We start from the raw sequence: 26,180 nt of genomic DNA, 5'->3' as shown, positions 1-26,180 counted from the left end.
TTTGCTTGAGGACTAGTGTTCTAATTGATTATAAGTAAGAATTGGCAGCTCAGATTCAATGTACATCAAAACCGGAATCAATTTTAGAGTTACAGATAAATGATTCAAGAAATAGTTTGGGGGAGCTCTTTTAACATTGCAACTCTAATTAATCAGGTGGAATTTAATAGAGCCTGTATTAAGCAGAAACTGAGATAAAAATTTCTTTTTCTCTGTATACAGAACATTTTCTTGTTTGCCCTAGCTCTTTTTAAAGGGAGAAATCACTCAGAGTGTATTTACTATGCCTGGAAGTGTAGCAAAATAGTAATATACGTTTATGGATCAAAGATGAATTCACAGCAAAATGTACTGTATTGGGGTGCTAGTCAGAGAGGCCTGTGTTGCTTGTCACTTAATATATGTGGATTCTCACATACGACCCCACTCATCTATGCTACTGATGTTATCCAAAGTTCAGTTTTAATCAAGGGCATTTCCAGCCAGGCACGACTTACTTGCCTGACTCCCCCGCCCCCTTCTCCTTCCCTGGGATTGACTAGGGTTCAGAAGTTAATAAGAATTAACTTCTTGAAATAACTTACTTAAATTTCCATAACTTTCTGGTAAATCATAGAGTTAGTTCTATGTTACCTGCTAGAGTGGCTCCAGGCCTCTGCAGGTTGGGACTAGATTGAGCAGTTTGGCAGTGGCTGCTCCTGCAGAGACAGGCAAACTGAGAGGTGGGTGACTGTGTGGCTGAGTTACCTAAAAATGGAAGAGCGAGCAACCACCTCTATTTAGAAGAACTAATGTTTACTGAGAGTCCCCGCTGTGTGGCATTGCTGCATTCTTACAAATGCCTTTGTGAGCCAAAGAGAATGCAGTTTGCTACTTGAAATTTTAAAAAATTAGCTTAAGATAAAAAAAGTTGTAAAAATATTATGATATTTTCAGGATCTTGTGATTTTTGTAGTATGAATCATTTTTTTTTTTTAATTCGCAGTTTGTTTTGACTCTGTTTCACAGTCTAAATTTTCTGAATGTAAGAGCAATATGTAAACATGTCCTTTATAATCAATGAATTAATAGTAAAAGTAGAAAGAATGAGTCTGTTGTGTATTCTTTTGTTTCCCATGTTGACTTTACAAATTTTTTCAGTTTAGCATATCACATATCACAATAAAATAGTTTAAATAAACTTTTGTTCATTTAACTTAGTATTGTTTGTTATAGGATAAAAATAGCAAAACCAAAACCAAGCAAGCTTCATTATTTTGATAAAATTAAATAACTTAAACATCTGGTTTTGGTGATGGTGATAAAAAATCTATTGATTTGTTAAATAAACCTTTTTACTTTTTATACAGATATAAAGTCAATAATAAAATAATTTTTTTAAAAAGATATCATATACAGCTTAAATTCATCTTGATTCAAATCAAACATATTTTTCTAGGCCTAGGAGTCTATGAAAAAATTCTGAATGCATTTTAATAAAAACTAGTCTCTTTATCTTATGGTAACTGAGGTCTCACAAGACATCTCCTGTCAGAATAGTGAAGGAATAGTTTAATTCTTCTTATTGCATCAGAATTAATATAATTTCTAGAAGCCCACATGGCCCTGCAATTAAGTATTTTATTATCAGTATTTAATATAAAATCTTAGAAGGAACCACTGGGATGTAGAACCAAAGAATATATATTGACGAAAATTAAAATTAAATTGTTTGTTTATTTATAGTATCTAAGAAGTCTTTTAAACACTAGATGGCACTAAAAATATATCATGATAAATTCTATTTTCATCAGGATAAAGCAATAATAATTTTATGACTTCACAAGATGTTGCATTTTTTGTTTACAATTTTTAAACATTTAAAACAGTTTGTGAGTGGTACTAGCACAATTGATTGTTGAAGTAAGTAATAAGATTACCAAACTTTAGAAATAGAAATACATAATTCATAATTAAAATCACTGGAATTGTTATTTCAGTGACCAACAGATATTCCCTTACAGAAGGCTTCTTTATTATCTGAGGTTGCCCCCTTTAAGTTCACTAAGAAGTACGTTGCAAAAGCAAATAATGAATAGCTTCTTGAACGTTTGATAATCTGATTGAGACATGAGTCAGTTGAACACATTGATAAAGCATTTAAATTCTTGACAGATAATACTTCCCCTTGCAAAGATAACATAAGACTAATGGTATGCCAATACCTGATGACATCAGTGACTCGTGATTGATTTATCTTTGATCCGAGGAATATTAACAATTAGTCACTGCACAGAATACTTTGAAATGCCCTGACATCTCCCAATTTAAAGAGTTTTCTAAATTTGATAGCAGTCCTATAAATTTACTCATCATCAATAATATTTTGTGAAACTGAAAGAAACTTTTGTATACTATTGATAATAAACAAATTTTGATCAGCTGTGCTAGAAGAAAGGCTAAGGTATTCTCGTCATATGGAGATGTGATTGAAGAGTGTGATCAGTCAACAGGGAGAGGTTAGTCAGAGAATAACATAATCCAAGTGCTCACATAGTTTCTGGCTCTTGTGATATATGTAGTATTTGTCTGCTTCTAAAAGTTTCTAATTTTTTCTGACTTCTTTTCTCATTCCGAATACATATTAATTTCATGTGTAAATTTTGTATTTTTTTTCTTAAATAAGGCTCCAAAAATTCATGTAAACTTCAGACTGCTCAAATCCGGACCTGGATCCACCTTGCTTCAACCTCTTTTAATTCCTGCCAATGCCTTGTGTCCTACTTTGGGCCCTTCATGAGAAGGCAGGGATTTTTGGAAGGGACAATAATGGTACGAAAAATAGAAGGAAACAAGAAAAGAGGAAGAGCAAACATAAGATGTACTGACTCCATAAAAGAAGTCATAGGCATGTGTCTACAGGAGCTGAGCAGGACTGTTAAAGAACGGGCCTTGAGGACATCACCATTCATAGGGTCGCCAAGAGCCAGAGCCAACTCAATGGCATGAAATACACAATGCCTTGCTCCTACTGAACTCCCTGACTTTATCTATGTTCAGCCCTTAATCTTGTATTCCTATAAAAAGTAATTATTCATTTTTATTCTATAGTTTGTACTTAAAAAAAAAAAAAACTATTGTACTTTTGTTTATGTTGTTCTCTTTGTTTTTTATGGCCCTTCTAATTTCTACTTGCCTAGATCTGCATAACCTGGTTTATATATCATTTCCTTCGCAAAAAGGATTCTGATCTCTCTCCCAAACCTCCACATTTCCTTAAGCCAGTCAAGAGTAATTTCCCCCTCATCTAGAAAAATGTATCTTTATTTTTTCTATGACAGACTTCCTTGGTTACCTTCTATTATATATATTTATGAATATGTGTTATTTTCCCTATTGGGCTGTTGACTTCCTGATGAAAGAGTCTAAATCTTACCCATATTTGCATTCCATATTGTATCTAGCACAGTGTGATATGTCATAGGTAACCTACAAATAAATGTAAAATAAATTAATGAATGTATAAGCATTTGATCTGAGGGTCACAGTGTATGTTTTGCTCTGCCTGTTTATTTGAACTCTTTAATATGTTGGGCTTAGGAATATACTTATATTTAAAATAAAATATGCAACAACCAGAGACTCTTGGAGAAAATAAAAGAGGGTGTTTCTTCTATGTTTACAAGAAATCATGATTCTATCTCAGCATAGTCAATATTACAAGGTCATAGTTCCCTCTTCGAGCATATTTTTCATCTATATCAAGAGTCAGCAAAACACAGCTCATGGTCTAAACTCAGTCAGCTGCCTGTTTTTATAAATAAAGTGTTATTGAAAAACAGCTATACCTATTCATTTTTACCATGTCTACGGTAGTTTTTAAGCTACAATAGCAAAGTGGAATAGTTGCGATAGAGACTGAGGGAGCAAGCCTGAAATCTTTACTATCTCTAGTCTTTTAAAAAATGTGTCGCTGACTCCTTGTCTAAATCTTGGTGGTAGTTCAGTAGCCAGATGAGTGGAAAGGAGTGTCCAAAATCCTTTTCTTTTTAAAAATAAGTAGGGAATGAGAAAACTACTAAAATTTCTGTTTTGGAGCTATCATTTTTTCAGTGTCTGAGAGGTTAGTGTTCTCTTGGAGCATATAAACCTCATTAGATAGCAGAGCTATTCCACAGGAAGAAGAAAAGGAGGTAGGGTACTTTAGCAAATTTTTTCTCTTTGTTCTGGTTTGGTTTGGAATCAGGATTAACTTCTCTTAATGGAATTGATGTAAACCCTGAAATAATTCAATTGATTTTACTTAGCTCTGTTGCAAAGGAATAAAGTTGCTTCATCTCCCTTAAAAGAGGTGATGTATTAATAGTGAAACCATTAGTACATTAACATAATATGTACCATTTCCTATAATGTTAATGAACTAGTGTGTTATAAATTTATGTGTATTTGTAAATGCAATAGAAAGTTGACACCAGATTATAGTATAGTATGTATATATACATATATATACACACACATATGTATACGTATATATATCTTTTATATATATATCTTAATACTCTAAAAATTGGCTCCTAAGCATTAAATTGAAAAACTCAACAAGCTGTCTTAGACTTGATTATTTATGATCTCCCTAAACCCTTATCACTGTTGACCATCTCTACCGTCTTAAAACACTTTCTTTGCTTCTTCGATATTGCAGCTTGGTTATCTCCATCCACTTCATGGATGGTCCTTACCTATGTCCCATTTCTTCCCTTCTTCTTTGCTCCTAAAACTATATTGCAGGGCCCATGGCTGGTCTTATGTTTTTCTCATTGCTCTGATTTCTTTTTGTTTCATGATTTCATCCTGTATCCCTATGTAAATAATCTTCAACTTCTCATCTCTGCTATGTATTTTGCCTTAGTTTCAGTTCCACAACTTTAAACACCTGCTAGGATGTATCAACTCAACTTCTTTGCCACTTAGGAATCTCCTAATTTGGCCATTTCCTTAGCAACTAAAGCTCAAAGTGTTATCTCAGTCCTGACTCTGCCTTCCTTCTTCCGTACCATCTCATCATCGCCCACAGTGAAACGAAGTTATCCCCTTCTGTTCTAATCTCTTTGCCAGCATCTGTGTGGTACTGAGTATTTTAACTAGTTTCCCTGACTCTGTCTCTATCCATCTTATTTTTCAAATGATATTAAATTTACTTATTTAACATTTGAAGGGAAATAAAGATTTCAGAACATGCATTCTCTTTTTTAATGTTATTTATAATTAAATCAGAGGAATAATTTAATGATACAGGGTTTGTTTATTCATTTAACAAATATTTCATTTATCACCAATGATATGCCAGGCCTCTGTTCTAGGCTTTGGAGATAAAGTAATAAACAACACAAATAAAGATCTCTGCCCTAAAGCAGTTTATATTCTATTTGAGGGAATAGATAAGAAACAAGATGAAAAGACTTATAGTGTTAGTTACATGTGCTAAAGAAAAAAATGAATATGGTAAGAAGATATGAAATGTCGAAGGAAGATTTCACTGAAATGACTTTTGTATGAAGTTATGAAGAAAGTATAAAAGACAGCCAAGTGGGTATATGGAAGAAGAGCATTCTAGGCAGAAAACACAATAATAAAAGCAGAGAAGATGCCCGACATATTTAAGGAATAACAAAGAGGCCAGTGTGACCGGAAAGGAGAGTACCAGACAGAGGATTAAGGGATGAAGTCATAGTAAACGAAACTCCCTTTGTCTTTTAGCTGTCAGGCCACTAATGATGGCTGTGACAGGGCAGGACACTGGCTCCAGCCATCAGAAAGAAGCCCTCTCTTATGATCTATCTGGAAGCCAAGGGAGGAAAGCTCAAAATTTGTAAAGGTTAAAGATTTTACTCCTTGCTTTATATATCCATTCCTGGGCAGCAAACTATGGGTATGGAGGTATTATTCTTAAAACCAGTTCTTACCAACTCTCATTTTTAACAAAAACACACATGTATACCCTTTTGTTCACGGTAGGCCTAGCCCAATTCAGTGAAGGATGGGTCTGGTATGCAAAGAGAGTGCTGTGCCCTGGGGTTTGAGGTCTAGAACAGGAAACCTTCATTGCATATTAGACAGCTCTCACCCAGTTTTGGCTTCCTCTTGCTGCCTTTTACCTGGCCCTCCCTCTCCTAACCTCTCTGCACCATCTTATCCTGTTCAGACCAATTCCCAATCTTTTAGTAGAAGATCAAGTCATGGGGCAACCCTGTTAAAACCTAGTCTCACATGAAACTTTTAAGGTGAAGGGGTTTCAAGAGTATACTATGGCAGAAAAACCAGCTCTAACTGGCAAATACGAGGTAGTTCAACAGGCTATGCACTCCAAATAGATGTTCTCTTCAGTAATAAAACAACAACAAAAAGTATGTCTGCTATACAGACGTGGAGCTGCAGCCTGCTTATCCCTAAGATTGCTCATGTACCCAAGAACAAAGTATGGAAATGAGGATCTTAGATTTAAAAAATATAAATCCAGAATATTTATGCTAAGAAAAAATTAAAATACACAAGATATGCCATTCATATACAGCTAGTGCAGTTGACATTCTGAGAAAGTGGGACCCAAGGTACAGTTATCCAAGGAAGCAAATAAAAAAATCACATTGGCCAGAATGCAATATGGTGGGAGTGAGCTTAGAAGCGGCAGGTCTGCAGCTTTTATGTCAACTACCCCTTTCTCCTATCAACCCAACCCAATTTTGGGGACAGTTCCCGGCACCTTATCTGAAGAGTGGGTTATGAGGAGACAAGATGTGTAAACACCCTGCCTTATTCCTGAGAGATTTCCTTCTACAGAATGTAGTGGCTTGTGGGTTGGACCCATCAATCTTGTGTCATGCTTAATCTTTTCACTCTAATGTGGGAAATATTATTATGTATCCTTCTTTAAAAGGAAAACAACTTTCCTATCCAGGTCACTTTTGAAAGCTGGAGATTCTGGGGATGGAGACTCTGGTAGAGCATGCAGGCTCTGGAGGGATTTTCCCCAAAGCCCTCATGTGTATTTGCACAGAGCATGGTTAGAGTTCGTTTGCTACACTCAACACCAAGAGGAACAAGGCAGTGATGATGTGAACCTGGCCTGAGATACATGGCAGTGCCATCTGCCCCCTACCTACCCTATCCACACTTTCTCCCCTCTGCCGATTGGTGCCTTCCCCTTGAAATTTCCCGATGGCAAAAGAATTGCCCCTCCCTCCCTCACTCCCTCCCTCCCTCACCCCACTGTAGCTCAGTTCTGGGCCTCTGAAAGCAGGCAGGGCTGTGGATCTCTTTTTCCTCCTCTGAAAGTAGGCTGACTTTCTCTGAGAGCTGGAGGCCTAATACTTGAAATAGGGAATATTTCTTTTCATTTTCAGTTTTAAGCTCCCTTGTTGTAAATCTTCTAGGACTGGTTAGATGACGCATGCTTGTGTCAAGTTCTTTAGCACTATACAACTAGAACCAGGACAGGAGTTTCTGATTATTTGACTATTTTGAAATTAAGAAAATACAATGCAAAACGATAGAAAACCTTTGCATAATTGCAAATTATTTTGTCATCTCTCCTGCTCTCTCTTTTTGTAGTAGGCTTAGAAGAGAGAGGTTAAGAAGGGATAGAAGAAAAAATGAGAATAAATGAGTTTTTCATTTTCTGCATTTGATCACTTTGTCTTTAACCATACAGATTATGAATAATTTGTTTGTTTTATTTTTTTCATAGTATAAGTGCCTATCATCATCAGAGGTATTTTCTTTTTCCTCATTATGATTATTCAGTCTTATTGGCCTAGCATAAGAAATAAATCATTGAAATTTATACTATTTGTTTTTAACCATAAGTGGTTCCAATCAGCACTCATATCTGTCACACTCTCTGCATATTTAGTATGCAATATTAATTATTTATGTTCACTGAAGCAGATATTTCAGTCTTAAAACTCTTTGGTAATCCTTTAGAATTTATAGTACATAGTAGATCCTCGACACATATGAGTTAATTTATATAGCTGTGAAAGATAATATAGGTACAAGTTGATTGATAATCACAGTTAAAAATTTTTGAGATCAGTTCAACTACATATGGATACATCAATGAACATTTAGAAGTAAAATTTCTGGTGAATTATGTGAGAAAATTCTAGCAGAAAAATTATTTCTGAAAAGTGAGTAGTTATTTATGCAATGAGAAATTTACAAAGAATAGTGATATATTTCAAAGCTTGTCTTTATAAGATCTGAACTATCCAGCATTTTCTAAAGTCTGAGAAAAAAATATAGTTATACATTCTTTTTTTGGAACCAATATGGTGTTTGACTACAATCTTTATTGCAATTACATACATACATACTCTCCAGAGACACTTGGTTATCAATTTCTTCTTACTGATGAAGATAGAGCAGTTCTTGTCTCCTTTGTTCACCACGATTTATATATATATATCATCTGTCAGTAACTACATTCCTCTTCTGTGTGTCCTATTTTAGAAAGTACTTACGTATGATTTTCTTTGCCTTTTTTCTGGATGTAAATGTTTCCCTTTCTGACACAGTGTATCAAAGATGGGGTTTACTTTGAAATATTAAGAAACAAGTGAAAACCCACATAGAGATTTTTTTTAAAAGAAATATTTAACACTCTGTTTGGAGTGATAAGCAGCAATTTTGTCTAGACTGACAACAAAGTAATTGTCAATATGCTTAAATTGCTGGAGAGTGCACTTAGAACAGACACAAGTAACGATTTCTTTGTAGTGAGTATTGTTGGGTGAGGTAGGTGGTAGGTTGGCCTCAGAATAGATTTTTATTAATAAATCTTATGTGTTTTAATAAGATTTGAATTATCATAAACAAATGTATATTTTTCATATTTTGAAAATAAAAAAAAACAAATCCAAAAATTCCCACCAAAAAGTTCTTTTTTAAAAGGCTTCAGTTCTTTCCAGAGCTGATGATAGCTAATGGATGTGAAATAGATTTTACTGAAGACTGTGAGTGCTGCTATGGAAAGATCTTCACGGTATCTTGCTAAGTAAAAAAAAAAAAAAAGCATAGTGCACCCACAAAATGAATAAATATGGCTGCCTTCAAAAAGAGAAATAGGGCGTTAAAGGACAGGGATATGAGAGAGAGCTTTTTGATTTTGAACCAAGTACATATGTTACCTATTATGAAATGAATAAAAATAAAGTTTAAAGAACCCTTTGTGACTAAAAATATGTACGCACAAAACCTGTGAAACATCAAATGTTTGCCAATAGGGGATTAGTTAGATAAACCATGGAGCTCCATAGGATGAACTATACTCTGCATTTTGTAAGAAGTATGAGGTAGAGAGATATAGATACATTAGTAAGTAAACAAAAGCAAAGTGCAGTATGTGCAGTTAGTTTCATTTTTAAAGATCACAAAAAGAACATAATGTTCATGTGCCATTCTATATGCCAGTGTTCCTTTCTGGAATGACTCGCATGAAATGATGAATAGGGATTATCCTTAGGGAGGAGAAATATGTGAATGAATGGGTGGATGACTTTTAGCTGTCATTTTATACATTTATGTAGTATTTACATTTTTAATGTGTGCATATATTATTTTAGTTAATGAATACTTAAAAGTCAATTTATATTATGCTTTTGTGAAAAATGCTCAATATCATATTTCATATTTTCCTAAATTGATATGAATCCAAATGGATGAGTTATATATTAAAGGAAACTGTAAAAATTTCACAAGTGGATAGATGGCAGCTAATCCATTCTAAAGACTTACTTTTCCTTTTTTCAGTCACACTCAGTCTTTAGAAATGATTTACTAAAAATGAGTTGGATTTTACAAATTATTAACAATAATATGATGCAGCAGAAATAGCAGTGGTCTGAGAATTTCACTGTGGCTCTTCCACTGTAGACCTTCGACCTAAGACACAGCAACTTCCTTTGTTAAAAGAAGGAGGCAACTAGTTCATCTTTAAGATCTCGTCCTACCTTAGAATTCCTGGCTTCTCCTATTGCTAGAAAGCAGAGAATTTGATGTTAGTTTAAGTGGTTCTGGGAACTCTTTAAAGATTTTTTTAATGTCCTACATGATATTATTTGTCAGCAATAAGGAATGCCGACTCTCAGCAGAAATATCTTACACTAGGGTGTGTGAAGTAGCACCTAGGTAGACTTAGGTGAGTATGGTTGGTAGAATAATGACCCTCTGAAGATGTCCATGTGTTAATTTCTGAAACCTGTGAATATATTACCTTACATAACAAAGGGACTTTTGTAGTCCCTTTTGCAGATATGATTACGGGTTTTGAAATGGGAAGAGTTTCCTGGATGATCCAACATAATCACAGAGTACTTATAAGAGGGAAGCAGGAGGGTCAGTGTCAGAGAGGGAGACGTGAGGATGAAAGAGTCGGAGAGAGATTTGCAGATGTTACACTTCTGACTTTGAAGACGAACAAAAGGGCCTCTAGCCAGGTACAGCAGGCATCCTCTAGAATCTGGAAAAGGCAAAGAAATATTCTCCTGAGCCTCTAGAAGAAACAAAATCCTGCAGACACCCCGGTTTTAGCCCAGTGAAACCCATTGTGGACTTCCGATCTCCAGAAAGGTATCTTAATAAGTTTATGCTGTTTTCAATCACCAAGTTGTGGTAATTTGTTACAGCAGTAATAGGAAACTAATGCAGTGATTTATATCTAGAATTGAAATTCGAGGGCCATATCAATTTTATGTGTTTCCATCTCCCTTAATACAAATAGAAATTCTCAGCCAAAGCAAGGCTGAAGAAAACTTGTGACTGCTCACTAACAATCAGTAATACATAGAAAATGCTATCCATTTTTATAGACAAAACATAAGAAAAGATAAATTCGTAAGTATGGTTTTTTTTTTAGAAAAAATATATTTTTTTCTTCAGATGCCTGGCTTTTAATTGTAAATGTACACTACTTAAAAAGGAGAAATTGCCAGTAGATATTTGATAAGACCAAGAATGAGGGGATACCATTACGTTTGGCGTGAATGGTATAAAAACCTGTAGAAAATTGCTTCAGTTTTCATCTGGCCTTCTAATGAAAACAGTCCTTTAAGAAGATGTGACTTTTTGTAGTAATATTAAATCCTGTCTGTAAGATTGAATGACACTGGCAAAGAATACAGAATGCCCATCCACATCCCTTTTTACTCTGGCTCCGCACTTCTCTATTAGTTTTAGTTTTAAATGTCAGATACCATCAAAGTGAGACTTATAAAGAAGAGAATTTGTAAACATAATATATTATAATTGTCTTGTTTTCCTTCAGAATTGACCATGTTTACCAATATTTACTGTGCTTTTACTTCTCCCTTAACAGATAGGGAAAGAATGTTGGTGAGAGAGATCCGATGGTTAGGATAGGACAATATTTAAGCCATGGGAATAATTCTAGAGCCTTCCCCTGAGGTCCACCCTCTGCCTAATGGCATCTATTGTCAAGAAATCCCATTTTATGCCTTAATAGAATGTGTTTGGGGTGGATGGAAGGAAGTTCCTTGAATAGAGTCAGAACTACATATTCTGTGAACGAATAAATAAGAATTGACTATAATAAGAGAGACGGATCTTTGACCTCAAAAGAAAACATAGTTACTCACATCTATATACTACTCTCTGGAGACTTTATTAGAGGTTAGAACTCTGGACTCTGTGAACAGACTGTGTTTGAGATTTGGATCTTTTACTTAGATACTGTGATTATGTAGAATATTGTGTGGCACTTATGATAACTTTAATATTATCTTACATTGCAGAATGTTGAAAAATAGAAAAAGGTGTAACGGAGAGGATTTTGCTACTCTACTGCTTCCAATATATACCCACATAGAGAAACATAAAGGAAAAATATGCCTATATTAAGTAAAGTATATTAAGTAAAGTAATTTCAATTTACTCTTTTGATACATGGAGTCTTGATTCACAATGCATTATAATTAGATATATTTTTAGTGTCTAAATGCATTTTAACAATATATCTATCTTATTTTAACTGTGTTGGATATATACTATCACTATCCTCAAGAATTCTTGATTTAGAAATTTAGTGGGAGGGACTGGGTAACAAGCCTTGCTGTTATTCTTAAAATTTATTCTTAAACTTGGGTTTCCAGATTGAATTATAGCTATAAAATGTTAGTGCTCATGCACCATGATGGATTTCAGTATGCCAATAAAAGTCTTCTTTAATAGAAGTGTAATAAAAACCCGACCGATTATGCATATCAGCAGATATTTGATCCAATTCATTGGAAGGTCTGAAAATACTCATTGGCTTTGGTATCCAAGGTATCCAATCTATTCTTTTTGTGTTTTATTATTTTTTAAAACATAATTATTCTTTCATTTTTAGAAAAAAAATCTCAGGATTATTTTTAATAAAAAGTGAAATATGTCCTAATTCTGTTTATTTCAGTAAGAATGAGAGTAAGTTTGAAGTGAGGGTAGATATAGAAGAATATTTTACTCTTGGCTTCTATAGCAAGCAAGGCTAACTTTGTGGGCATGTGACATGTGCCATTCCACAATAGTCCCCACACTAAGAGGAGTTTGATGCTTGGTATAAGGTTTTACAATCTTCTTCATGAAAATCTTAATATATCATTTTTGAGCATGTGGTGAGCAGAGAAGATGCCCTGGAGTGACAGCCCATGAGAATGTTTGTGATTTAGCATTTGTACCCAGTGTCACTGTCTCAGGCCCCTGGGCGCAGCGTGCAATGTACAGAACAATTGGCCTGGCTTGCCTCAGGGCAACTGGAGGAGCCCCTGGGCTGACAGAGAGACCTGGGACCAGACTGGCAGTGGTGACAGCAGCAGCAGCAGCAGCAACAGCAACAGCAGAAGTGGCAGCTGTACCCAGGGGGCGGGGGGAGGGAGGGGGCGGGTGGGGGGCCTCCGCAGCCCTGAGAACTGTAGGGGACCAGCCTATCTATTAATTCTCCAAGGGAGCCAGTCTCTGCAGCTTCTGCACAAATATTAACTCTGGCTTAGTGTTGGGACAGGAATTGCTGGTGCTCAGGCAATAAACTTTGTCAGTAAATAACTACAAGATAAAAAGCCTACCCAGACATTACAATAGAGAATATAAGAGTTATTAGAGTTAATAGAATTCTTCAAAGAGTTTAGAGTCTCTGGTTTTTAAAACTACTGTGAAATTGTAAAACAAATGTCCACAGGCTTACAAATAGAAATTAAACTTAAAGACTGTAGCATTAGCAGTAGACTGAAAATTCTATTTTCATATGATGCTTCCGATAAACAAATTATTGAGAAAGACAATTTTTAAATTATTTTTTTGTAATTGAATACATAGCGATAGAATACATATTTAGGTGTTTTCAATTGTATAGAAATCATAAAGCCATTTTTTTGCCTCTTGAAAAACCTCCACAAGTTGCAGGAAATGGCAGAGAAAAACACTAAAATGCTACTGTATAGTTTTTATTTAAAATTAAATTTAGACTTACATGAAACTGATTTTATGAAGAGTTAAATCTTTTAAGAAAAATGATTCTGTGAACTATTAACTCAAATGAGAGAAATTTATTTATATTTCAAAATAATTTATCAAGAAATTTATCCCAATGTTTTCACCATTTATAAAATATTCTTCATAGCTCCAGTAACAGTTACATTGGCAGGAAGATGCTTCTCAAAATTGAAAATTATAAAAAATCAGTTGTGATGCATTTGCCAAGAGTGACTGATATTACATTCATTTATATTGATTAAAAATAAATATTTTAAAATGAATTTTTATATTTAGTACCGTTAATAGCACTTCTTTCCTACTCTTTGAACAAGGGCCACCATGTTGTCATTTTGCAGTGGGCCGCACAAGCTATGTAGCTAACCCCAATAGCAGGATTTAATCTTGAGGTTCTCCAGACATCTTCTTCTTGAATCTTTACTCTTTACTACTTGAACTGACAGATAATTTTGCCCATTCGAAATAGAAATATTTCATTTTTAAAACTATTAACCTTTCAGCACTCAAAACAATGCAATTGCCAAATGCATTTTGTTTTCCCTTGGATTACAAGTATAGGCCCCAACCTCTCAGCCCTCTGGCTCTTCCCTACCTACCTGCTTTTGGAGATTGGAAGGCTAGTTCCATGGTGTGTGTAGCACAAGGTTGTTACATCCTTACCAATGCAGGATTTTTCATAGTCTTCACTCAATTTGATGTTTTCTCAGTGACTTATCATTTGTAACTCAGCGTCCATTTGTCTGACTTCACCCTGAGTCTTGCTCAGCCTGAGATGACAATGACAAGAGGCACAGGTGTTCCGGTGGCCTCCAGTTTGAGGCTTGGAAGATTTATGTCTAGACAGCTGTGTGCAAACCCTCTCTGCACAAGGAGATCAACATATCCCCAAAGGATATAATGAGTAAAACTAGAAGAATAATGAAGAAAAATGACAGGCACATGGGAGGAGAATAAACAGGGTATGCCTCTGGTAAATAACTCCCTGAAGGACTCTTAGAAAAGACTTACTGATTAATTGAATCAATCCATCATCCTTGGGGTGACAGCATCAATTTGCAATCTTTTTTGGGAGTTGTTTTATTCCCTTGCTGTTACAGCTTAAATTTATATGAGGATAGAATGAGAGGTTAAAATATATACCTGTTTTATTATTAAAGTGCCAAAATTCTGTACTCTCATTATAGAAAAAGCTTACATTAATTTTCAGAACAATTTAGACTGTGTCAGAGCATCCACATGTGGCTTATAAAATAATTTTTTCTTTCTAAATTATCTTACAGAAATCAAACTTTCATTACCCATCAAAATTTTAAGCTCATTTGTTTCTAAAATCTATAATGTTTAAGGATTAAAAAAACCCTTTATAATTCTAGAGAAGATCTGCTTTTTTTCTTTTTAGAAATAACACAACTTTGTTTTCTTTGTTGTCACTGGCCGTCATAACTCATGATACTTGTGCAGATTTTATTGGTAAATGAGACCCTTGAATGTACTATCGGTTCACATTTTTGTTGAATTAAAAGGCATAGAGTACATAGATGTCTTAGAAATTTTGCTTCCAAAGCTATCAAAAGTGATTGTTTCAAGATGCCAGTCTGTTTAAAATTGGACGTAATCTATCAATCACAGATTTTGTTCTTTCCATTCTTGAGAGTAGGTGGAAGGTAGATGTAATACAATGAAAAGAGGATTGAATATAAATCCTAAGCAGAGATTCACATGTGATGAGAATAACTGAGCCTTCATTTGTTTACAATGTAAGGATCTTGACATCAAAGCTTCCCTAGTATAAGTGTTGAGTGTGGAAATTTTACCAAAGACAGAAAAAATGTCTGAAGAAAGATTATCTTAACAATCATAGGAAGTATTCAAGAGGGTCAGTTTAGGCTAACTTAATCTCTCTAATATTAGCTATTCATAAATGCATTATAAAATAACAGAAAATTTTCTAACCCTGAAACTGAACATAGTTGACTAACATAGAACACGTACATATGTATATATGTGTACATATATATGTATATATATGTTTGCATATGGGTATGTTATGTTTTTTTAAAAAAGTATAACATAAAACATATTTAATATTGACATTATGCTGAGCCTAATGTACAATATACAGTCCAGGGTCAGTTGATTATGTCTGGGATTAGTTTTATTCTATTCTGACCATACTATACTAGAATTTGTTGTAGAATATTGAGTTTTATTCTATTCTGACCATACAGATACTAGAATTTGTTGTAGAATATTGAGTTTTTGCATTTTCTGGACATATGGTAATCTTGAGTAATTTCTTGCCTATAAGGGCCTTAGTTTGCTGTCTCTGTAATAAATGGGTTGGCTCTCGAAAGTCTGTCCTATAATGTGACCTATTTAAAATGAATTTGTATTTCTGAGTTTAAATTGTCCACTTGTTATAGAACAGTGGATTGTTAGGTATCTGCTTCTCTGTATCAGAGTTTATTTTTTAATAGTTACCAAATGAAGATCTTGGTACTGTTATTTACCAAATGCAAAGATTATTTAATTGAGAACTCCAGAAGAAGGAATCTTTTTTTTCATATACATACATACATACATACATACATACATACATACATATATATAGTTGCTCTATTAACTTTTGTTTCTTTAGGTTCAACTGAGATGTTGTGTGCATTTGACCTCCCAGTGTCAAGCAACAACCTGACAGTTATCCACACTTTAAATGTACCTGCTTCAGCATACTTTTCACGCAAGGGGCAAAAGCAAAAACAGCCTTGGTTCTTTACAAGGCTCTCACCATGTGGCCAGGAAGTCAAGTACTGCAAGTTGAATTTCCGCTTCTTGAAATGCTGCCTCAAAGACCTCCTTGTTTTCATCCATTTTGGCATTTCAGCTCCTGGGGGTTGGTGTGTATCTGTGTACAGTGAGAGAAAGGCTACAACTCTTCCAGCAGCTCAAGTCTGCTGCCTTCTATTTTTTCTAGTCCATAGTGAACCTTAGCTGAAATTATGGTTAGAAAATCAAAAATGCCAGGGGTTAATGTTTTCTATTCGCCTACCTTACCCCAACATGTTTCACTCTAGTTACCATCAAAGACTATGTCATCAAAGGGGCAATAAATGAGCATTTTAAGTTATTGTATTTTAAATAATTTGGTGTATGAAAAATGAAAAACTCTACCTATGTTAACCAAAGATTTTTAATATAGTGCCCTAACACCTCTGTCAGCTATTAGCCTGATGCTAACACTAAATTCCAGATAGAGGTGGAAAAAAAAAAATCTCTCCAAATGACAGCAAGTCTATTCCAGGCAGTTTTGTAAAACAAAAAAATCCTTAGTGTCAGGAGATAATGAAAGTACGTGTTACCTATATGACTGAGCTAAAACGGTGCCATGACCTGGCATTTTCTTTTTATTGCTGACACATCCCTATGTGGCGTGGGACATCGGAATTGCCTTCATGTAAATTTAATAGGATTTTCCTATCAATGATCAAGTACACTGTGAGAAAGATTAGCAGCTTTCAGGGATGGCTCGGAAACTTAATTGTTTTGCCATTTATTTTTAAAATGCAAATTACACTAGTAAGTCAAAAAAATCACTCTGTTAAAAATACATTCATAATTAACAAACGCAAAAAAAGAAAAAAGACACATCGGGATTGTAACTCTTGCCTTCCGAATATTAGGTTTATAACAAAAGCTCAGCCTAGAAAAATAGCATTCTTCACCGGATTTTGAGGAGGATACAGCTGTACAACTTAGATATTCTTCCAGATATAATCACATTACTGTGCTCACTGCTCCAAGAAAAAGACCTATCCACTGATTACTTTTTAGTAGTCAACAACTGTTTTCTGAAAATTTTGGTGGTTATGATAGTAGTGAATAAGTGGTAACTTGGCTGCAACTTAAAGCAAGAATATGAGGGCTTATTCTCTGTGCATTTCAATCTTTATCCATATACATGTCCTAGAAGGTGGAATCTAACCATAGTATGAATGTACAGTGAAACCTCATTTTAATAGTTATGTTAATAGTTACATTAGAATAGCTTCTGGCATGTATAGTATTTATATTTTAAGAATCAAAGGACAATACATTGGTAAATATTTTCCTCATACATTGAACATGCATGTCACTATAAAATCATTAGATGAGGTTTCACTGACATGTTTATAATGGTATGTTTTATACATGTGTGTATGGACAAACATATACAAGCTACCAAGAAAGTGCTGGAATCTTTTTTTGTCTTTTATGTTCCAATAGTAACCTTTGTTCCTTTGTTATTTTCAAATGTATATGCATGTATATTATAGACATCCATGCAACACAGTAATGGGACTGGTTTATGTAGATCTGAATGCGTTAAGGTTTGAAGTAGGTTAACCCAATAATTGAAACTTCATAGAAACTAAGAGAAAAAGTTGCTCCATGCCAATTTATGACTTTTCATGTCTGAATTTCACTGCACTTAAAGATGGTGGATTTTTTTTTTTAAATTGATTTTAGTGTCTCAGATGGATCCAAGAAAAAATATGACTCATTTGAGTTCCTGACAAGCCTGAGCTAATTCTGTTGTTCACTAATGAAAATCAAATAATGTTTGAATATATAGAACAAAATTTCCTAGGAATTCATAATATTCCATAAACACATTGACCTACTATTAAGTTTCCAAAGGCATCTTGTTGCCAACTACATTAACAGCACAGTTTTTCTGCCACGATAATACAGGAGGATTAAAATACACTCTAACACACAACGGATCCCCCAATTACCACAAAGAGATCTCAAATATTTCACCAAGGTAACTATTGCTCCCCCCCGCCCACCCAAAAATTAATCTCATACGCTGAAGTTAGGAAAAAAGTTCACCTACATAGGGTCTTCAATTTGAATCAGTTATAAAAGAGTAAACATAGCTAATACATATTCTGTTGGCCTCTGTTGGTAGAAATCCACAGCTGTTTGTGTTAGTAAAAGACATTTGTAGATACTTATAAAAGCACCTAGAGTGCAATAAATAAAATCAGTGAGTTATGCCATTTCTGCTTTCTGCTTCCAGTAGATTGAGTTTAGTTATTAAGTTTTACTTTGTCTCACACAACCCCATCAGAAGACCATATTTAAGAATTATAAAGATGACAATTATTATTGTTATTATTGTAACTTGTCTCTTTTGGCCACCGTGGAGGCTCAATGGTAAAGCACTTTGCTGACAGCTGGCAGTTTTCGTACACAGACACACTGGAGCTGCTGGGTTATTCAGTCTTATTTCTTGACTTAAAACACACAGACTCGAACTCATTCGGAATTATTAGCAGCGTGTTAGCCTAAAGGAAGTGACTTAGGGATGTCTGCACTGAGATTCTTGGGCACACAACTTAGGTGGGTTAAGGCAAGTATGTACGGTACAGCCTTTAGGGCAAACAACCTGCCATTTCAGAGTTCAGTTTCAAGGTCATCATGGATGTTTTGTTTGTTTGTTTTTGTAATTATGTTGCCTACATAGCCGTGGTGCTATCAAGACTATGGAGTGCAGAAGACAGGACTCTCAGGCTACTGTGCCCTGGATGACTTTGCAGCTTGCAGAAGCCCACTGGCTGGTTTACAGAGGTGTTAGTGATAGCCAGCAGAGGGCACCCACACATCTCCTTTAAACTTTACAAAGGCCTGGGAGAAAGAAGCCTGCTTTTCAGGAAATCCAAGTTGGGCGTGTCCTGCATATTTGTTTGTTTCAATTAGAAAAATGAGGCCAAGTAAAATTGGTGTGTGTGTGTGTGTGTGTGTGTGTGTGTGTGTGTGTGTGACCCTGAGTGTATGTGGCCTAGTGTTTGTGTTTGTTTTGTTAATATATATAGACATTTAAACTCAGTTGCTTCTTGCTCTTCATAAAATGCAGGAGGCCACTGCAAAACAAGTTTTTTGAAAGGTCCTGGAGCTGACATACTAAAGCCATCTGTATCATTTCGACCTGAGAGAGAGAGAGAGAGAGAGAGAAAAGATGTTTTTAATCAAAGGGGGAAAGCTCAGCACCTTTTCTCACCTCTATAAGACAAGAGCAAGCCAAAAAAAAAAAAAAAAAAAAAAGACATCCAAGCCCAGTTGCGCTTTAAATAGACAATTTTCTTCTCTTTTTCTTTTTTTCTCAGTGCAACCTCCCGGATAGAAAGGCCACTTATGGTAATTTAAAATCCATTTATAAGGACAAATGAAATGAACAGGTATTGCTGTACAATTAGGCTGCCAGAAAGAGGGCGATGTTTTCAAATGTTGTCTAACAGACCATGGGACATTCTTACAGTTTGTACTGCAGGGAGCCCAACCAGATCTCTACGTATTACGGCATAGTGGTCACTGGTAGTCAAAGTAGCTACTTTGTTAGGAAATGCGAATATTTTTGTGCAGCAACTTCATAGCTATGTTGGTTTCAAGGAGGTTTACCAAACTATAAGAAAAAAATTAATGAAAACTTTTCCTTTCTAGATGGATTATAGTTAATCTGAAGAATTATAGGCCAAGAACATTTACCAAATGCACCTAAAAAAAAAAAAAAGGACTTTCTAGTTACTGACTGTGGGAGCAGAAACACGGCTGTGAATGAAAGTCAGTTAGGCAGTTTTCAAAGCTCTGACCAGGCTCTCTGCTACAGAAGCTTTGCTGGTGATAATGGAAGCCCCACAGCTAAAATTGCACATTGCTTTTAAGCATTTGCTCTACTTCTAAGGAACAGCTTTTACTTCCAGTTGCTATACAATATCATTAGAGTGCTTGAACTGGCCCATGATGTTAAATTACTCTTACTTTATGAGACTTATTTATGGTAGGTTGACAGAAGGTACACCTTGAAATACAAAGATAGGAGATGCTCAGGTCTCCGCAGCTCAGCAGGGGATGAAGTTTATGTGAGAATCGGTTTTGTTTTTTCATAGAATTTGAGTAGGCAGCAGCTCTCCAGTAATTGATTTTGAAGTCTACAAAGTTGAAAAAGCCCTTCTTCCTTCAACACTGCATAATGTGAAATCAAAAGGGAATTTTAAAAAAATGCAGAAAAGGGGGTGGGGTGCAGGCATGAATGGAAGCATGGCAGCTAAGTTAGTGTGAAGAAGTACAAATAAGTAAATTAAGAATCAGGGAATTTAATGGTAGAGTAAACTCATAGTCTGTCCAAGAATTTGGAAAGAACTAAGTGGTCAGAAAAACTGGTTGATAATTGGGGCTGTACAACCGACAAGTCATGTGACCTTGTTTTCCTTTCTCTTGACTCAATATTTTCATCTGTAAAATAAAATCTTCATGTTTTAGTATTTGAAGCCCCTAAGGGAGGTTTTGTGGAAGGGGTGGTAGTCATATTTTGACTGATGATTTGTTATATATCCTAAGTATTTTTAACTTCTTAAATTTGAATTCCATTAAACATTTAACTCATTTCATCAGCAGTAAGACTTGGAAGCTCTTATATAATTTTACCATTCCCTGGCAGTAAAAAAGAAAACAATATTTTTATTGCTTTTGGTTTAGCATTTAAAGTATTCTATTTAATAAAATCACGAGAAGTTTTGTCCTCAAGGAATTTAATGCTGGATACTAAATCTGCAGAGTCTTCTCTTTAAAGACAGCATTAGAAATATAAATGCCTGATTTGAAATAATATACTTGATTATGTATAAGTAGCATTCTTATGTTATTATTATGGCCGATCCTTATATAAGTGGTTATATCCAATTTATTGTATAGCTTGATTATATTTATTGATCATTCCTATTGATCAGCGCAATGAAATGCTGTATGATAAAAATGTTATGTGATATTGTCAGAAGCAAGCGATTGTACTTGTCCTGGTTTACATGTGAGCACAAACATATTGTTACATGCTACTTGGGCCACTATTATCTTAGATATATTATTTACAGAGGAAATTCTTTGGGAATAAAATACAGTATATTTCTGATATATACTGATGATTTCTGACTTGATAAAGTCTTTTCATGAGTAATATTGGTTAACATAAGCATTGTCTCTACTACTAGTAACATGTTTATTAAGCACTTATTATGTGACACGTCCTATGCTTTATATGTTTTACATGCATTATTTCATATATATTCAGAACAATTATATGAAGTATGTATGTTATCTTTATTTTTTAGGCAAGGAAATTTAGGCTTCGTGAGAATAAATAAAGTTATTCAAATAAAGTTATATGTCCTAGGTCATAAGAAATTTTATCTCAGGCCATCTGTCTTCAGTAGGTCTACTTAACCACTATTCCTTACCACTTGCCTTTATTTGTTAATAGAATACTTTACATAAGGCTATATTTACAATATTGAGAAGAATGGTAAAACAGTTAAAAGATTTATCATTTTATTTTTTGTTTAAGTATCAAGTCATTCTGGGAAGATAAGAAAGTTATGGTGGAAATAGAAAACAACTGTAGTACAGGGCAAAAGAAAAAAGAATTAACAGAGGAAAGGAGATTAGGAAATATTTCATAAAGGAAATATATTTTAAGATATAATTTGAAAGTTAGTAGAGGTTCAAAGAGTGGAATTTGGAAGAAAAGATGTTTATATGAAGAGAACGGCATGGACAATTGGGAAAATACCAGTCATATTTGCAGAAGGCAACAGTTCTAGTTTGGCTGAAAAATGTGACCTCAAGGAAAATATCAAACTATTTATGCCTTCAATAGATTATAAGCTTCCAGAAGACAGGGGCCAGTTCTTATTCATCATTACATTTTCCTAGACTGTCTTAGCATCATCTGCATATCAGAAGAGATAATAGTTTAACAAAACATTGGGGCCATATCAGAGTAGACTTTCAGGCTACAGTAAGGAACTTTGACTTTGTTCAGTAGATAATAGGTATTGCTAATAGTTTGGGGGCAGGGGAGTAAAATGATCGGAGTGGTACTTTAGGAAGATTAATTAGGTAGCCATATGGAAGATGGGAAAGGAGTTCTAAAATAAGAAAGAGAATGGAAAACTTAAGGTCACAAATGCCAGAGTTAGGGCAGTGGTTGTAGATGTAAAAGAGGGGATGTGTGATGTAGTGTTTACAGAGGGAGTGCTCTGAATGACAGGTGGTACAGCCTGATATCTGAACTGATAAAGTCTTTTTTATGAGTGGTGTTACCAGATGCTTCCGGGGATCTCCAAGAGATACAAAGAAAAATGCAGGCATGATGCACAGATCATTTCCTTTCTAAAAGGAAGCTTAACAGGTCTGTATAAAGATTACTTTAATCTCTCTAGAGAAATACTCCAAAATTCCATTTATTATCCTACACACTAACAATAATAAAAGGTAAAATGATTCAATGGTGGAGGACAATGACGACAAACACATATCTTCAAAGAGAGAAGCTCACATTTCAAAATGAATTGGAATCTTACTTTCTATTTTGATCTTCGCTTGCAATTCAGCATATCACTTGATGCTGATATATAGAATTTGTTATCAGTTGTTATCCAAGGGAATTTGCCTAAACACAGATATAAAAATCAGGCTCTGATTGTATGTCTGCTCTTTTGAGTGCTAGAGTTAAGAGTCTGATAAGCTTCAGTGTTAAAATTCTGGTTTCATTTTCACTTTTGATATCAGAAAAATGATAGAGAAAGAGTATTATTTAGTTTTTGATTTTTTTAACACTATATATAACTAGAGTGATAACCTGTCATTTATTATCCAAATGAGAACACTTTTGAAAGTAATAGGGATTGCTGGTAATAATTACACCAGGACAACCCGAGTAAACTGAGACTATCCTGGTAAAACCAAAACATATGGTTTACATATAGTTACATATAACTACCTACAATGTTATATCTTTTTCAAAATATACAACTTTTGGGTAATTCAAAAGAGTAGCATATTATATAGGTTTTTTTTTTAGCCATGTAGTTGATACTTATATAGGACTAAAGGTAACTTTAAATATGGCATTTCTGATAAATTAAATTTTTAAAAAATTATGAAGAAAATGTTTTTAGAATTATCCTAGTCGAAACAATATGAATAGAAAATATTAAAAGTATATAACTGAAAGAATGTTGCATGCCATCTATGTTGTAAGTAAACATAAGAATGTTTACTTAACCATCTTTTAGTATCCCAGAAGAATACCTCCCAAGTAAAGTACTTACATGTACATAGGCTGTAGTTGTAAATGAGATGTCTTCTGAGGCCCTTGATAGCCATAAGAATCAAAGCCGCCTATGAAATCAACTGAAAAGGGATAATTGCCTTAATTAACTTTTCAGAAGAGATAAACAGTCATGATCACGGTCTCACACAGATTCCTAATACAAACCTTTTAATAATCTAGTAAACCAAAAGTGACTAATTGTGGAAGAAAAAAAGATAGTTCCCTCAAGGTAGTGATTTTTCCCCCTCGACTGTGAGATTCAATTTTTGCTTTACAAGTGAGAGAAGAATTTATATGCTCCTGAGCTACCAAAACCTAATTGTAGTAATAAAATTAACTTGCACATTAAATATGCTATACGTCTTTTTGGTTAGAGTGGAGATTTTCTGCAATACATTCCAAATGTAAAAAATAATGGTGTCTCAAGTGCATGTATCTACCAGCAATTGCAGCACTAGTAATAATACTATAGACTGTGATTGTCAAGTACAAGGTGCTGTGGTGGAGCTCATAAAAATTAACTCAACATAGCTATCCCTGCCATTATGTGGTTTATAATCTGAAATACATAGATACAAATAAAGATGTGGAACAATGTCTAAGCATTCAAATTCAATATCTACCTAGGTATTTAAGATGCAATAAGATACAACAAGAGTTACTGTGGTAGACTGTATTTTCTCAAATGGCTATAACAACATTTCCATTCCACATGTGCTTACAATGAGACCTTGACACACCTCTAATGCAGTGGTTTGGGTCCATGGCCCTTTCTCTTGGACTTGGGTAGAACTTTATGGCTGCTTAGGTTAATAGAATATGGTAGAAGTGACGCTATGTGACTTCCAAGGCTAGATCATAAAACTGTCATGCACTTCTTTCTTTTTCTTTTGGGATGCTCCCTCTTGGAACACAGTTACCATGCCCAAACTTGGAAGCCCAAACTAGCCCACATGGAAAGACCAATAGAGAACCCATCTGGCTGCCTGGATGGCTGAGGTCCCAGCCGATATCCAGCATCAACACCCAGGTATCTGAATTAAAATGCCTCCAAATGATTCCAGCCCCTAGCTGTTGAGTCAGCCCAGTCTTGGAGTCTTCCCAGCTGAGGCCTGAAGAATCATAGGCAAGTCATTGTTATTGTTTCCTGTCTGAATTCTTAACCCACAGAATCCATGAGAATAATAAATAGTTGTTTTACAACAGTACATTTTGGCAGCAATAGTAATTGGAACAATAAATACTAAAAGTACTGTGAAAAAGTTTTGTTTTTCTTTTTTTGATCCTGGATATAGAGGTTGTGTGATGGGGACAAAATAGGCAAAACAACAAAAAGGCTGACCAAATAGCTGACAGGAAGGAGAAAGAGAAATAGAGACTGAATGGGATGCTTTAGGGTATCTACTTTTTCAAGTATCTTATTCTATTGGCTTAGTTTTCACTGATTTGGTTTGTTTTCTCTATAATATCCTAAGTGTTACAGGTAGAAATTGGAGCAAGGTGTGAAGTACCATAAAGTCCTTTATGTCTATTATCTGGTGGTGAAATCTTTTTTTGTTGTTGTTAATAGATATTATTTTTTAGAGAAGTTTTAGGTTTATGGCAATATTGAGCAGAAAGTACAGTGTCCTTATATACTTCTTGTTCCTAAACATGTACAATCTCCCCTACTATCAAAATCCTACCAGACTGGTGCATTTGTTGCAATTGATGAACCTACACTGACACATCATTATCATCCAAAGTCCAGAGTTTACATTAGGGTTCACTCTTGGTGTTTTAAATCCTATGGGTTTTGACAAATGTATAATGATATGTACCTACAATTTGAGTATCATTCAGAATAGTTTCATTGCCCTAAAAAACTCTGTTCTCTGCCTTTTTATCCCTGCTTCTCCCCTAATCTCTAACAACCACCAATCTTTTAACTGTCTCCATAGTTTTGACTTTTTCAGAATGTCATATAGTTGAACTCATACTGTGTGGAGCCTTTTTCAGATTGGCTTCTTTCACTTAGTAATATGTATTTAAGGTGACTCCATGTCTTCTAATCGTTTAATATCTCATTTCTGCTTATTATGAAAACCCTTTTCACAAAGCAGAATTCCACTCTTTGTCAAAAGTAGACTAGTATAATGAAAAAACACAGATCCTGATGGTAGAAGGATCAGGGTTCAAATGCTGGTTTGATCACATGTCATCCATCTGATCTTGGACCAATCACTTAAACCCTCTTAAAAATAGAATATAATACCTATTTCATATGATTAGTATGAGGATAAAATAAAGTAAAGAATGAAGAGCCCTGAGTGAGACATATGGTATGGAAGAAGAAAATAAAAGCCCCTGAAAAAATTCAGGACTCTTCTAAGCCTCTGCGGTATAGGAGAAAGACAGACTAATGTTTAATTTGGGACGACTATGGAACTATACCAAGTATTTTACAGAAGATGAATAAAAAGAGAGTGAACCTTTTGTTCTCTGAATTGCCCACATTTGTACATTAGCTAAT

At 34.7% G+C, this 26,180-nt stretch overlaps 1 protein-coding gene across 1 annotated transcript in view; it reads right to left on the bottom strand.

The window, feature by feature from the left end:
* Positions 1 to 17,052: 17,052 nt before the first annotated feature.
* Positions 17,053 to 26,180, bottom strand: part of NKAIN2 (sodium/potassium transporting ATPase interacting 2) — an 828,054-nt gene continuing 818,926 nt past the window's right edge. The window contains exons 6-7 of the mRNA XM_039854273.1: positions 23,667 to 23,748; positions 17,053 to 19,489 (exon numbers count right to left, since the gene is read on the bottom strand). Of these exons, the coding sequence (XP_039710207.1) occupies positions 19,480 to 19,489; positions 23,667 to 23,748 (92 nt within the window). The 3' untranslated portion in view covers positions 17,053 to 19,479. The remainder of the gene's footprint in view (positions 19,490 to 23,666; positions 23,749 to 26,180) is intronic.

The sequence above is a fragment of the Pteropus medius genome, unplaced genomic scaffold (assembly GCF_902729225.1).
Source record: "Pteropus medius unplaced genomic scaffold, Ma_sr-lr_union100, whole genome shotgun sequence".
Taxonomy (NCBI): Eukaryota; Metazoa; Chordata; class Mammalia; order Chiroptera; family Pteropodidae; genus Pteropus; species Pteropus medius.
This window is presented reverse-complemented; position numbering and strand designations above follow the sequence as displayed.